The sequence below is a fragment of the Neovison vison genome, chromosome 9, assembly GCF_020171115.1.
Source record: "Neovison vison isolate M4711 chromosome 9, ASM_NN_V1, whole genome shotgun sequence".
In the NCBI taxonomy this organism is placed as follows: domain Eukaryota; kingdom Metazoa; phylum Chordata; class Mammalia; order Carnivora; family Mustelidae; genus Neogale; species Neogale vison.
Genome location: NC_058099.1, coordinates 7,536,472 through 7,547,306, shown reverse-complemented (window position 1 = coordinate 7,547,306; position 10,835 = coordinate 7,536,472). Strand labels below are relative to the sequence as shown.

General features: G+C 54.3%; 1 protein-coding gene across 2 annotated transcripts in view; it reads right to left on the bottom strand.

The window, feature by feature from the left end:
* Window positions 1-334: 334 nt before the first annotated feature.
* The window catches only part of ENG (endoglin), a 31,676-nt gene continuing 21,175 nt past the window's right edge, over window positions 335-10,835 (bottom strand). The window contains exons 5-15 of one of the 2 annotated variants that reach the window (XM_044264834.1): window positions 10,099-10,264; window positions 9,689-9,815; window positions 9,075-9,249; window positions 8,726-8,868; window positions 5,656-5,793; window positions 5,393-5,431; window positions 4,753-4,869; window positions 4,201-4,452; window positions 2,429-2,483; window positions 1,261-1,362; window positions 335-1,131 (exon numbers count right to left, since the gene is read on the bottom strand). In XM_044264834.1, the coding sequence (XP_044120769.1) occupies window positions 1,007-1,131; window positions 1,261-1,362; window positions 2,429-2,483; window positions 4,201-4,452; window positions 4,753-4,869; window positions 5,393-5,431; window positions 5,656-5,793; window positions 8,726-8,868; window positions 9,075-9,249; window positions 9,689-9,815; window positions 10,099-10,264 (1,439 nt within the window). In that variant the 3' untranslated portion in view covers window positions 335-1,006. The remainder of the gene's footprint in view (window positions 1,132-1,260; window positions 1,363-2,428; window positions 2,484-4,200; window positions 4,453-4,752; window positions 4,870-5,392; window positions 5,432-5,655; window positions 5,794-8,725; window positions 8,869-9,074; window positions 9,250-9,688; window positions 9,816-10,098; window positions 10,265-10,835) is intronic. The other variant, XM_044264835.1, reaches the window with a different exon arrangement.

Here is a 10,835-nt window from a genome sequence, read left to right as displayed (position 1 = left end):
CTGGCACGGGAACTGGACTGGGTAGGAGCCCAGGCTGTAGGGCCTGGGACGAGCCCCTCCCCGGCAACCCCCCACCCCCACCCCGGCCTCAGGGGCCTGTCTGAAGCAAGAACCCTGGACTCCGTTCCATCGGCCACAGGCCAGGCTCGGATTTGCAGACTTCCCCACAGAGACTTTGTGACTGCTGAGGGAATTGTGGCTGGCTCGGACGAGCCATGGGACCTGCCCACAGTCACAAAGCCAGTTAAGTGGCAGGTTCGGGATTTGACCCCAGAGCTGTCACCTCCCCACCTGTTTTAGGCTTCCTGTCCCTTCTCCCGGCCCAGGCCAGCACTGATTTCATGGTCTGATTTATTGGTGGTGAGTATATAGGGGTGGGTCCAGGCCAAACAGTTGGGCCACTTCCCATCAGGTGCCTGCTTCCGGGGTCTCCGTGTGACAGTTGTGGGGAGGAGCTAGGCTCCCCTGGTCCCAGGCTGGGCAGCCCTAGGCTTCTGTTTCCCTTGCCAGAGTTGTGCCAGTCCAGGTGTGGAGACCGCTGGGAGCAGGTCCCGGTGGCTGTGGGCTGGCCCTCTTCTGTTTCCGTGGAGGAGGCCTGGGTGGGCTGGGTGTCTGTCCTGAGTTCTCGCCTCCCACCCAGCCCGGGTGCTGGATCTGGGTGCAGATTTACAGGGCCTCGGTTTTTACAACAGTGTGGACTTATAGGGCAGTGGTCTCTCTCTCCGTGGTCCTGGGGCAGCCATAGTCCGGGCCCACTGGGTTTGAAGGTTCTGTGGGGTGGGGACGGGGGACCCCACGGTGTTCCAGGCTGGTGCCCCCGCTGGCAGCAGGCCTCTGAGAGGGAGGCAGGAGGGGTGGATGCAGAGGGCATGGTCCATCCTTGGTCGAGTGGAGGGGTTGGGGTCCCGGGATAAGTTCAGGGCCAGTGCTTCCCAGCTGGTGGCTGCTCAGTCTCTCCTGCTGGGCGAGGGCTGGCTGGGGGCCCCCCAGGTCTCCAGGCCGGGTGCTACGCCATGCTGCTGGTGGAGCAGGGGGTGCTCTGGGTGCTCCCGATGCTGTGGTTGGTGCTACTGCTCTCCGAGGAGGCCGGGGCAGCCACCGCCACCACGGGCTCCCGCTTGCCGGGGGGACCTGGGGGCAGGGGCGGAGGTCAGGGCCCCGGCCAGGGCTCCCCACTCCCCCAGAGGCTCCCCCGGGCTCCCCCAGGTGGTGGTGGCAGAGGGGTCCTGAGCACTCATGGAGGGGGCCTGGGATACTCACGCGTGTGCGAGTAGATGTACCAGAGTGCGGCGGTGAGCAGGGCCCCAATGAGGAAGGCGCCAAAGGTGATGCCCAGCACGGCGGGCAGGACGAGGCCTTTGTCTGTGCACGCAAGGGAGGGACGGCTGCGGTCAGTGCTACGGCCCCCTCCCAAGTCCCCCACCGTGTGCGCTGGCCGGAAGCACAGGTCTGAGTGTCAGTCCCAGCTCAGCCACTGGCCCTGAGTTCTGGACCTCAGTCTTCTCATCTAGCAGGTCGAGTTATCAAACCCCTGCCTAGGTGGTGGCTCTTCTGACCATCCACCCAGAAGGCCCAGCCAGGCCTTTGGGCCGAGGCTCTGCCTTCCAAGGCTGATGGAGGTGCATTTTTAGGGAGAACGGATGGTATAATCCCAGCAAAGAGTGAGTCGGGCCTGAGAGTGCAGAGCCTCCCTGTCCCACGGTGTGATCTTGGGTCAATCCCTGCCCCTCTCTGAGCCCTCTGCTATGGTAGGAATGGGCCAGAGTACTTCTGAGGGCTCTTCAGCTCTGCTTGTGGGTCTTCCCCAAGCCTTGTTCCATCCACACTCCTGACTCCTGAGTGACAATGGGTCTCCCCTTGGACACTGAGTTCCTATCGATGCAGTGGGGTAATTAGCCCTGCCCTCTTGGTCATGGGCTGGGGTTAGGGCTCCATCCTAACCCAGGTAAGGTGGCAAGGAAGCAGGTACCCCACCCCACCCCTGACCTCTGACCCCAGTGTCAGTGACCTGTTCTGCCTAGTAGGGGCCCAGGCCCACAGGGAATGTACTGGAGGCTGGAGGGTGCTGGGCTGAAGGGGCATCCTCTACAGTGGGGGCCTTAAGAAGGGGAGGCCAGCCCTGCCCCACTATGCCTTCCGCCTCATTTGATTCCAGGACCCCCCCCCTGCACCCCCAGGCAAGGTCAGCTAGCAATCACGGGGATTAGGAAAATAATGCCTGGGATCCAGTCTATGGGGTAGTCAAGAGCCAAGGCTTTCCAGCTAGAAGACGCGGCACAGATCCTAAGCTAGGCTGCTTAGGGCCCTTCTATCCCTCCCAGGGGTGCTCTCTTTAGGATCCTCCCTGCATGCATCTGTGCTGCACCCCTTTGGGCCACCCATCTGGTCCCACACTGGCCTCAGCCACTGGAACCCGAGAGAGACTCACCAGGCAGGCCAGGGCTGACGACATTCAGACGCATGGAGACAGTCCTGTGGGTGTCCTGGGGGAGGAAGAGAGTGGTGGATAGCACAGCCTGCAGGAGCTGGCCCCTGGGCTGATTCCCTGGCTCTGTGACCCTGGCCCGTCATAACCCGCTCTGGGGCCTTGGCTTTGGATCCCATCCCACTGCTTAGCTGTGAGCCTTTGGGCAAGTCCTGGGAGATCCACGCTGAGGGAGGGTGGTGGGTGGACAACCCTTGGCTGCTACTAGAATGTTCCCTGGGAGGCTTCCAAATCCCATGAGGATTGTGGGGGCACTCGGCACTGCATCTTGGACCCTTGTGAAGGGTCAGATGAACCAGGTTAGCTCAGAGGCCTGTGCTCACTGAGGGTCGCTGGGCTGGGGGTGGGGAAGGCCCACTCAGGAGTGTCCCCAGTGCTTGCCAGCTTCATACAACCAGAAGAGTTTCTAATCCTGGAGTCTCTTCTGTGTGCCAGGACCTGGGGATGTGTGTCCAGGGCTGTGTGCCTGAGGACAGATTCCCCACTGGATGGTGAAGGAGAAGATCAGAATTTGTGTCCTTTATCTTAACCCTCTTCGCTGAGATCTCCTGTTTAATGCAGGGACATTGGTGACTACTACATGGAAAGATGGGTGAGGGCATGGGTTCCCGGATGAGTGGGTGTCAACAGATGACTGGGTGATACGGTTGGAGGCTGCTGGCTGACTGGGATGGTGGAAGAACTATCGATGAATGACTGGGTGGCATGGTGAGAAGGAAGTATCAACTAGTGAATGGATGGCTGGGCGGGAGAGAGTGACCATGGATAGATGACTGGGTGGGATGGTAGAAGGAGGGATAGATGGTAGGGGGAGGAATGGAAGGATGGATGGATGGAAGGGCGGATGGCTGCATGGATGGATGAAAGGCAGAAAGGAAGGTGGGAAAGATGGAAAGATGGTCGAAGGGTGAATGATTGGAAGGAAGAAAGGACGGATGGGTGGGCGGAAGGAAGAATGTAAGGATGCGTGGAAGAAATGCATGAAGGATGGGAGGATGGATGCAAAGGATGAATGCATGGAAGGATGAGTGGTACGGATGGAGGGGTGGAAGGACAGATGATTGGATGGTGGACAGATGAATGGATGGAAGGACAGATGGTTGGACGGAAGGAAGAAAGGCATGAAGGATGGAAGGGTGTCGGAAAGATGAAAGAAGAAAGGACGGATGGGTGGAAGAGTGGAAGAATGCACGGAAGAAATGCTGGAAGGAAGGATGTAAAGGATGAATGGATGGTGGAACGTTGAGTGGATGGAAGATGGGTAGATGGTGGATGGGTGGAAGGACAGATGGGTGGATGGTGGACAGACGAATGGATGGGAGGATGAATGGATGGAAGGACGGGTGGATGGAAGGATGGACAGTGGAAGCTTGGATGGAAGAAAAGGCAGGAAGGATGAATGGATGGAAGATAGGAATGAAGGATGGAAGGAGCAAAAAGGAAAGAAGGATGGTGGGAGGAATGATGGGAGCAAGGAAGGACAGACAGCGGAAGGAAGGATGGATGGACGCAGCTGCAAATTCGACTAATGTCCAATACACAGCAAAGCCATCAGAAGGCTGTAGGGTGGCAGAAGGAGTAAGCCTTGGTCGCCAGAAGCCACACACCAGTCTGTGGTTCTGCCCCTTACCAGCTGGTCCCACATCATGGGCTGTCGCAGCCCTTCCTGGAAACCCTAGACCCGAAGCCACCCTTGAAGCTGGGCCCCCACTCACCAGGGACAGGCTCCTCGAACGCAGGGTTATGGTGCAGCTGAGGGTGCCGGTCGTGGGCGTGGACACCATGTAGCCACGGAGGAGAAAGCTGAAGCGCACGTCCCCACTGGGGCTTGGGGACAGCAGGCTCACACAGCTGCCCTTGGCGGTCTGGCTCTGGATGAGTTCCACAGTGTCCGCATCAGGCCCCAAATCCAGGTGGCAGCTGTCCAGCTGGAGCATGAGCTCCGGGATGGAGGGGGACATGCTCACCTACGTGGGTAAGGTAAGAGTGACAAGGTACAGTCAGTTACTCAATGCTGCCCTTGGGAAATACGCGAGACTCATTCTGGGGGCCCACCTTGGTGGTGGAAGGACAGTCCTGGGTCCCCCTAGAGTAAATGAGGAGGGGACACTCCACCCAGTGTCTCTGTGTGGGCCTTCCCCTCCACCAAGCACCCTGCTGGCTCCCTCCTTTGGGGAGTTCAGTGCACACCTTCCCTCTACTAATGGTGCACAGAAAGGCTCTGAGAATCCCAAGAGCGGGCAGGCCTGAGAGGTCAAGTCCAGTACCTGCACAAAGCCCTGTTGCCCCAGCTCGATGGTGTTGGAGACCTGGAGGAAGTGTGGGCTGAGGTACAGGCCCAGCTGGAAGGAGAGGCTCTCCATGTTGATGCAGTGCACCTTCTTCTGTGGGAGAGAGGGGGGCGTGGTCAGCCTGGGAGGCACTGGGCAGGAGGGTAAGGGGTGGGGATGGGGGTGGGGTTAGGAGCACAAGCCATGGTCCCCAGTTGCTGCCTGACCCTACTTTAAAAAAAAAAAAGCTTATTTTCATCAAGGACTTGCTCTGCGCCAGGCCTGGGTGAATGCTTTCCCAGGTGTGATATCAGTGACTGCTCAGAAACACCCCACAGGGGAGATCCATCCTTAGGCCCCTGTTTATAGATAGGACCTTTGGGTCCAGAAAGCTTAATTCGCTTGCACAAGGCCACATAGCCAGTATGTACTAGAACTTTCTGGCTTGAGAGGCTGAGAATGTAACCCAAGAGGGTGCTGCTCCCATTGTACAGAAGGGGAGACTGAGACAACCTGAAGATCACATGGCTTGCCAAGATCGGGGCCTGAGTTCCCCGAGGCCTACTCCCCTCCCAGGCCAGGAAGGGGTGCCAGGCCCCCAAACCAGTTGGGTTAGCATGGTAACCATCCATCTCACCCACTGCGGTGATGAGCTTGACAAGAGGTTGACCACCACCTGTAAGAAAAGAGCCAAGGAGGTCAGAGTCAGGAGATACCCCAGAGGGTACCCCACCCAACACGCCCATTTCATGGATGGGGGGACTGAGGCAACCAATGGCTCATAAGCTTGTCTTCCTACTGAGCACCACACCCTCCTCTTCCAAAGGCCCATTGGCCTGGAAGGACAGGGAGGCACCAGCTAAGCTGGCTGATACCTTCCCTGCCCGCCCTTGCGCTTACCTCATTCCGGACCACGTTTTCTGTCACTTTCATGCCACAGCTGGAGTAGGCGCTGCGCAGGACAAACTGGTCATCTCTGTCCTCAGCCTGGCAGCTGGGGTCCGAGAAGGTCAGGCTTGTGATGCTGCACCTCAGAGTCTGGGCCGGGGTTGGAGGGGAGGGGCACTGTCAGGAAGCATAGGGCCCTCTGGGGCCTGTCCCTCGCACCCCAGCACCAAGAACTGACAAAACTCAGGGCTGCCGAGTCACAGCCGTTCCTCTCTTCCCCTCTTCATTTTTGTTAGATCTCATCAGACAGCACCATTTAAGACCATACTTTCCCTGAACTACACTCACTTTTGTCTTTAGCCTTGTCCTAAGCAATATTATCTGTGACATCATGAGCTTGATTTGCTACTTTTCTCCTAATATGTATAATTAGAATAAATGAAGACATATTAAAAACATTCATTTGAGTTCTACATATAATTACTGCCCACAGCACCAGGGACACAGAGATCCCACCAGCATAATCCAGTCTCAGGACCTAGACCCTGGGGCCCCCGGGTGGCTGTCAGGTTAGGTGTCTAACCTTTGGCTCAGGTCATGATCCTGGAGTCCCCGGATGGAGCCTCACACAGGGCTTCCTGCTTGTCAAGGAGTCTACTTCTCCCTCTGTCCCTCACCCCGCTCTCTTGCTCTCTTTCTCGCTCTCAAATAAATTAAAAAAAAAAAGAAAAAGAACCCTAGACTCTTAATCCCAGACAGAGTTGGCAAATTTTTCTATTAAAGGGCCAGATGGTGAATCTGTTAGGTTTTGTGGGCTATGTGGTGTCTGCAATTACCCAATTTTGCCATCATAGCCTGAAAGCCCCTAAAGAACAAATGTAAATGAATGGGTGTGGCTGTATGCTAATAAAACTTTATTTACAAAAACAGGCAGAGGGCCACAGTTTAATATCTCCTGTAGTGGAGGAATTCATCTTAGAATTTTTTAGTCACGCTCTTAGGATCAAAGAATCTCTGCTGTCTTTGAGTTGAGTGAGCTGTTGGAGGTCCCACCTGAATCCAGTAACTCACCTCTCCTCCAGAAAGCACCCACAGGCGCCCAGAGCCACCAGAGCTAATAGCCCACCAAATAAAAATGACTCTGGGTTGAAGCCTCAGTGACACATGGTCCTGGCATACTGACCACATTTCTTAAGTCAATGAGAGGGCAGAATGTTCCATGTTGGGGCAATTCTGTTCAGACCCTTTCCTTTGTATTTTCTTCTATATGGATGCTGTACTCAGAGAAAATGTGCAGATTTTTTTTTTTTATTTGGACTGGACGGCAAACATGCCAACCCGTGCTGTCCCTACACTAATTCCTGCACCTCCTGGAATCTGCTGGGCCAGACAGAAGTGGGGGGGGTGGTAAGAGATGGGTAGCAGACAGGTATCACTCCATATCGCTCCTGTACCCCACACCCCCCAAAACTCCCACATGCACTTAACTTTGGAGTGTACTTTAGAATGACAAAATTTAAGTGTCATTCTAAAGATCCCTGAGATCATGGGTGATTTGTCCAGGCTCTGGCTGAGATTTCCAGCCTCAGGCCAGAAGAAATCACATGGGAGAAGATGGGCAGCTAGGATGGCCCAATGTTTTAAAATGTCCCCAAACACAAAAATCACTGTAGCCAAAATTTAGAAACTATAACAAAAAAATTATTTCAAATAAGAATGGTGGACAGAGGGTCCCCAGCTTTTTTTTTCTTAATGTAAAATGCTTATAAAAATCAAGAAAAATACCAAGTCACATTGATAAAGAGCCTTAGGTTACTATAAGTCACATAGGGTCATGCCCACACTCACTACTAATCAAAGAATTTTAAATTAAAGCAAGAACACCATGTCCCACCTCTAATGTTGGCAAATTTTTTTAAAGAAATTTTTAAAATTCTATTTTATTTTTATTTTTTAAGCAAGCTTTGCACCCAATGTGGGGCTTGAACTCATGATCCCCAAATCAAGAGTCGCACAGTCCACCCACTGAGCCAGCCAGGCGCCCTAGCAAAGGACTTTAAAAAAAAAAAAAAAAAAAAAAACAAAACGAGGGCGCCTGGGTGGCTCAGTGGGTTAAGCCGCTGCCTTCGGCTCAGGTCATGATCTCAGGGTCCTGGGATCGAGTCCCGCATCGGGCTCTCTGCTCAGCAGGGAGCCTGCTTCCCTCGCTCTCTGCCTGCCTCTCTGCCTACTTGTGATCTCTCTCTGTAAAATAAATAAATAAAAAAAATCTTAAAAAAAAAAGAAACGAAAATAATAGTCTGGAGAGAGAGAGTCAAAGTGCTCTCCAAATTGCCAGTGAAAATTAGAATCATATTTTGCAAAGTGGGTTGGCAATGTATAGGAAAACTTGCAGCCTATCTCACTAATGTAGAAATCTAGCCTAAGAAAACAATCCTACATAAAGAATGCATGGTGATGTTTTCTGCGTATTTATAATGTTGCATAATTGGAAGCAACCTCAGTGTCTAACAAGGGAGGAGTTAATTATGACATGTCAATATGATGGAATAATTTGTGCTTATTAAAGTGACATTAAGCACATATGTCAAAGTTCTAAAAATACAGTAAGCGAAGATAGCGGGAGACAGACAAGAGCATTGGAGATGACACCATGTAAGAAATACACAAAGAAACACCAGAAAGAAATGCCAAAATGTTGGTAGCCACCATATTTGGGCAGGAAGGTTGAGATACTCTTTTCTAATTTTTCACATGTAAAAAAAATTCAGTGTTATTCTTAGTTGGAGATCATACTGTATAGATACACTCTTAAGTGCCCGCCCGGCTCAGCCTGCACTTAAGATTAATTAATGATGATTATACCTGTTTATTGAGCCCTTACAGTGCACCACATCAAGGACCCTGGGTCAGAACTTACTTAATTCTTCCTGCATGGCAGGTCCATCATCAAGCCCATTTCACAAGTGGGAAAACTGAGGCTAGCAGAGGGATGAGATTTGTCTCCCTGCCTGGGTCCGGACCCCCAGACACTTGGCCTAAAGGAAGGACTGGCTACCTACGTCCCCAGGGGTTCCCTTACCGAGATGAGATCTTTCTTGAGCACCACAGTCATGATGTCTTCGGAGCACTTGGGCTGGATCAGGGACAGGAGCAGCTCCTGGTTGCAGCTCTCCTTGGGAGGGGTGGTCGGGATGGGTGGGGGAGAGGTCTGCAGCCCACCACCTGCAGGGCAGCAGAGTCACAGCAGGCAAGTCGCTGAGTGCTCCCTGGGCACCGGGCCCCCAGGGCTTCCCTAACTAGCTACTTTCACTGTCCTTGCCTGCAGACAGGGAACACTGGGCTTCTGCCGGCTGAGGCAAGTGCCCTGCTCACAGCGGGGCCACCGCCATTGATCCCAGGACAGCAAGGGAAGGGAAGAGGGTGCTCACCGCAGCTGTGGGACTGCAGTGAGATGACACTGGCCAGAGGGAGCTCCACGAAGGATGCTACCATGCTCGCGTTGAGTCTCCAGGCCTCCCCCAGCAGCCCTTGGGGTGTATCCGGAAGCGGGAAGCCGCGGATGTTCTCCTTTGGAAAGATCTTGAAGGAGTATTCACCAGTGGTCTAATGACAGAACAGGGAACCACAGACACAGTCAGGGGGCACACAGCCTGGCAGGGGCACCGCCGGCCAGCCAGGGTTATGCCAGGCCTCGGGGCCACTCACTTCTTTGCTCCTACTGTTTCTTCCCCTGGGCCACCTCCCCTCATCTACTGGCTTCTGTTTGTCCTTCAAATCAGCATGGGGTTCCCTTCTCCAGGAATGTTCCCTGACCCTGTGGGCTAGGGTAGGGGCCTTCCTAGGGGATGATGGAATGCTTCCTGGAGGAGGTACCATCTGGGTGAAGGTCTGAAGGAAGAACAGCTGGCACGGAGAGGAAGGGGTCAGATGTGGAAGGGTTCAGGGCTGGGGTGCTCACACAGGAAGTTGGGGTTTTCTCTCTGGAGAGCCTTGGCCAGGCCTGCGCAGGGCTGTCTGGTCTGGGTCGCAGAGTAAAACTCACCCAGATCTGCATGTTGTGGTTGGCGTCGATGAGCCAGGACACATAGGGTGGCCCTTGCAGGATAAGCACAGCGTCGGGACCCCCTGAAGCACAACGCAGCTCCACCTTCACGGTCACCGTCCGGGGCCTGCGGGGAGACAGACCCCGGAGTCAGCATGGGGCAGGGACACGGGGTTGGGCGGGGCCTGATGGAGACTGGTCGAGAGGGGACCAGACCTGGGGTCAAGTGGGCAGCAGCTGACCTGATCACTGTAGGGCCGGGGAGGGGCATCGAAGTAGGTAGGGCGGGGCCCACAGTAGCGGGCCCCAGAGCTAAGGTGACCGCAACAACATGCTTACCTAGCCAGGGATGGGCGGGGCTTGATGTGTACGGGGTTGGGGGTAGAGAGGGATGAGGGGGGCACCCTTACCGGGCCTCGGTGCCTGGCAGGACCCTCACGATGTGTGCTTCCTTGTGGCCAGGCACACCTTCCAAGCGGCAGCCCCGGACAGAGGTGGGGGTGAGTGGGCTCCAGTCCAGAGTGTGGCCCATGTCCATGAGGGGTTCCAGATTGCAGGAGGACGGTGCCCTTGGGGCTGCGGGGATAAGCACACCTCAGTTCCCTCCCTGAAAAGCTGGACACTAATACAGAGGCCTGCTCTCACCCACGGTAAAAGGGGGGTACAGAATGGAGCAGCAAAGAAGTGGGGTGCCTGGGAGGACCTGAATTCAAATCTCCCCTCCACCACTTACTGCCAAGTATCTGGAGGCAAGCTCCTGCCCGTTTCCTCATCTGTGGACCCAGGGTTAATAAAGGCACAAACCCATGGCACGTGTTGGGGTACAGCCCTGCGACCACCAGAACATCACCTCACTTTTCCTATTTCCTATGAAATTTGCCATGACCAGAAATTAAGGAATTATTTTGGAATTATTATATGGAATTATTATTATTCAATTATTTTGAAATTACGGAATTTATTCATCTGTGTACATATTTATGGCCATCTCCTCACTGGTGTTGGCTCCAGGATAGCAGGGTCTGGGTCTGTCTGTGCAGAGTCCCCAAATGCCTAGCATAGGACTGAGCATGTAGTAGGTTCACAATAAATAAAAGTGCGGCTTTCTAGGGCAAAAATTACTGTCCCTATAGAGCACGGACTTGTT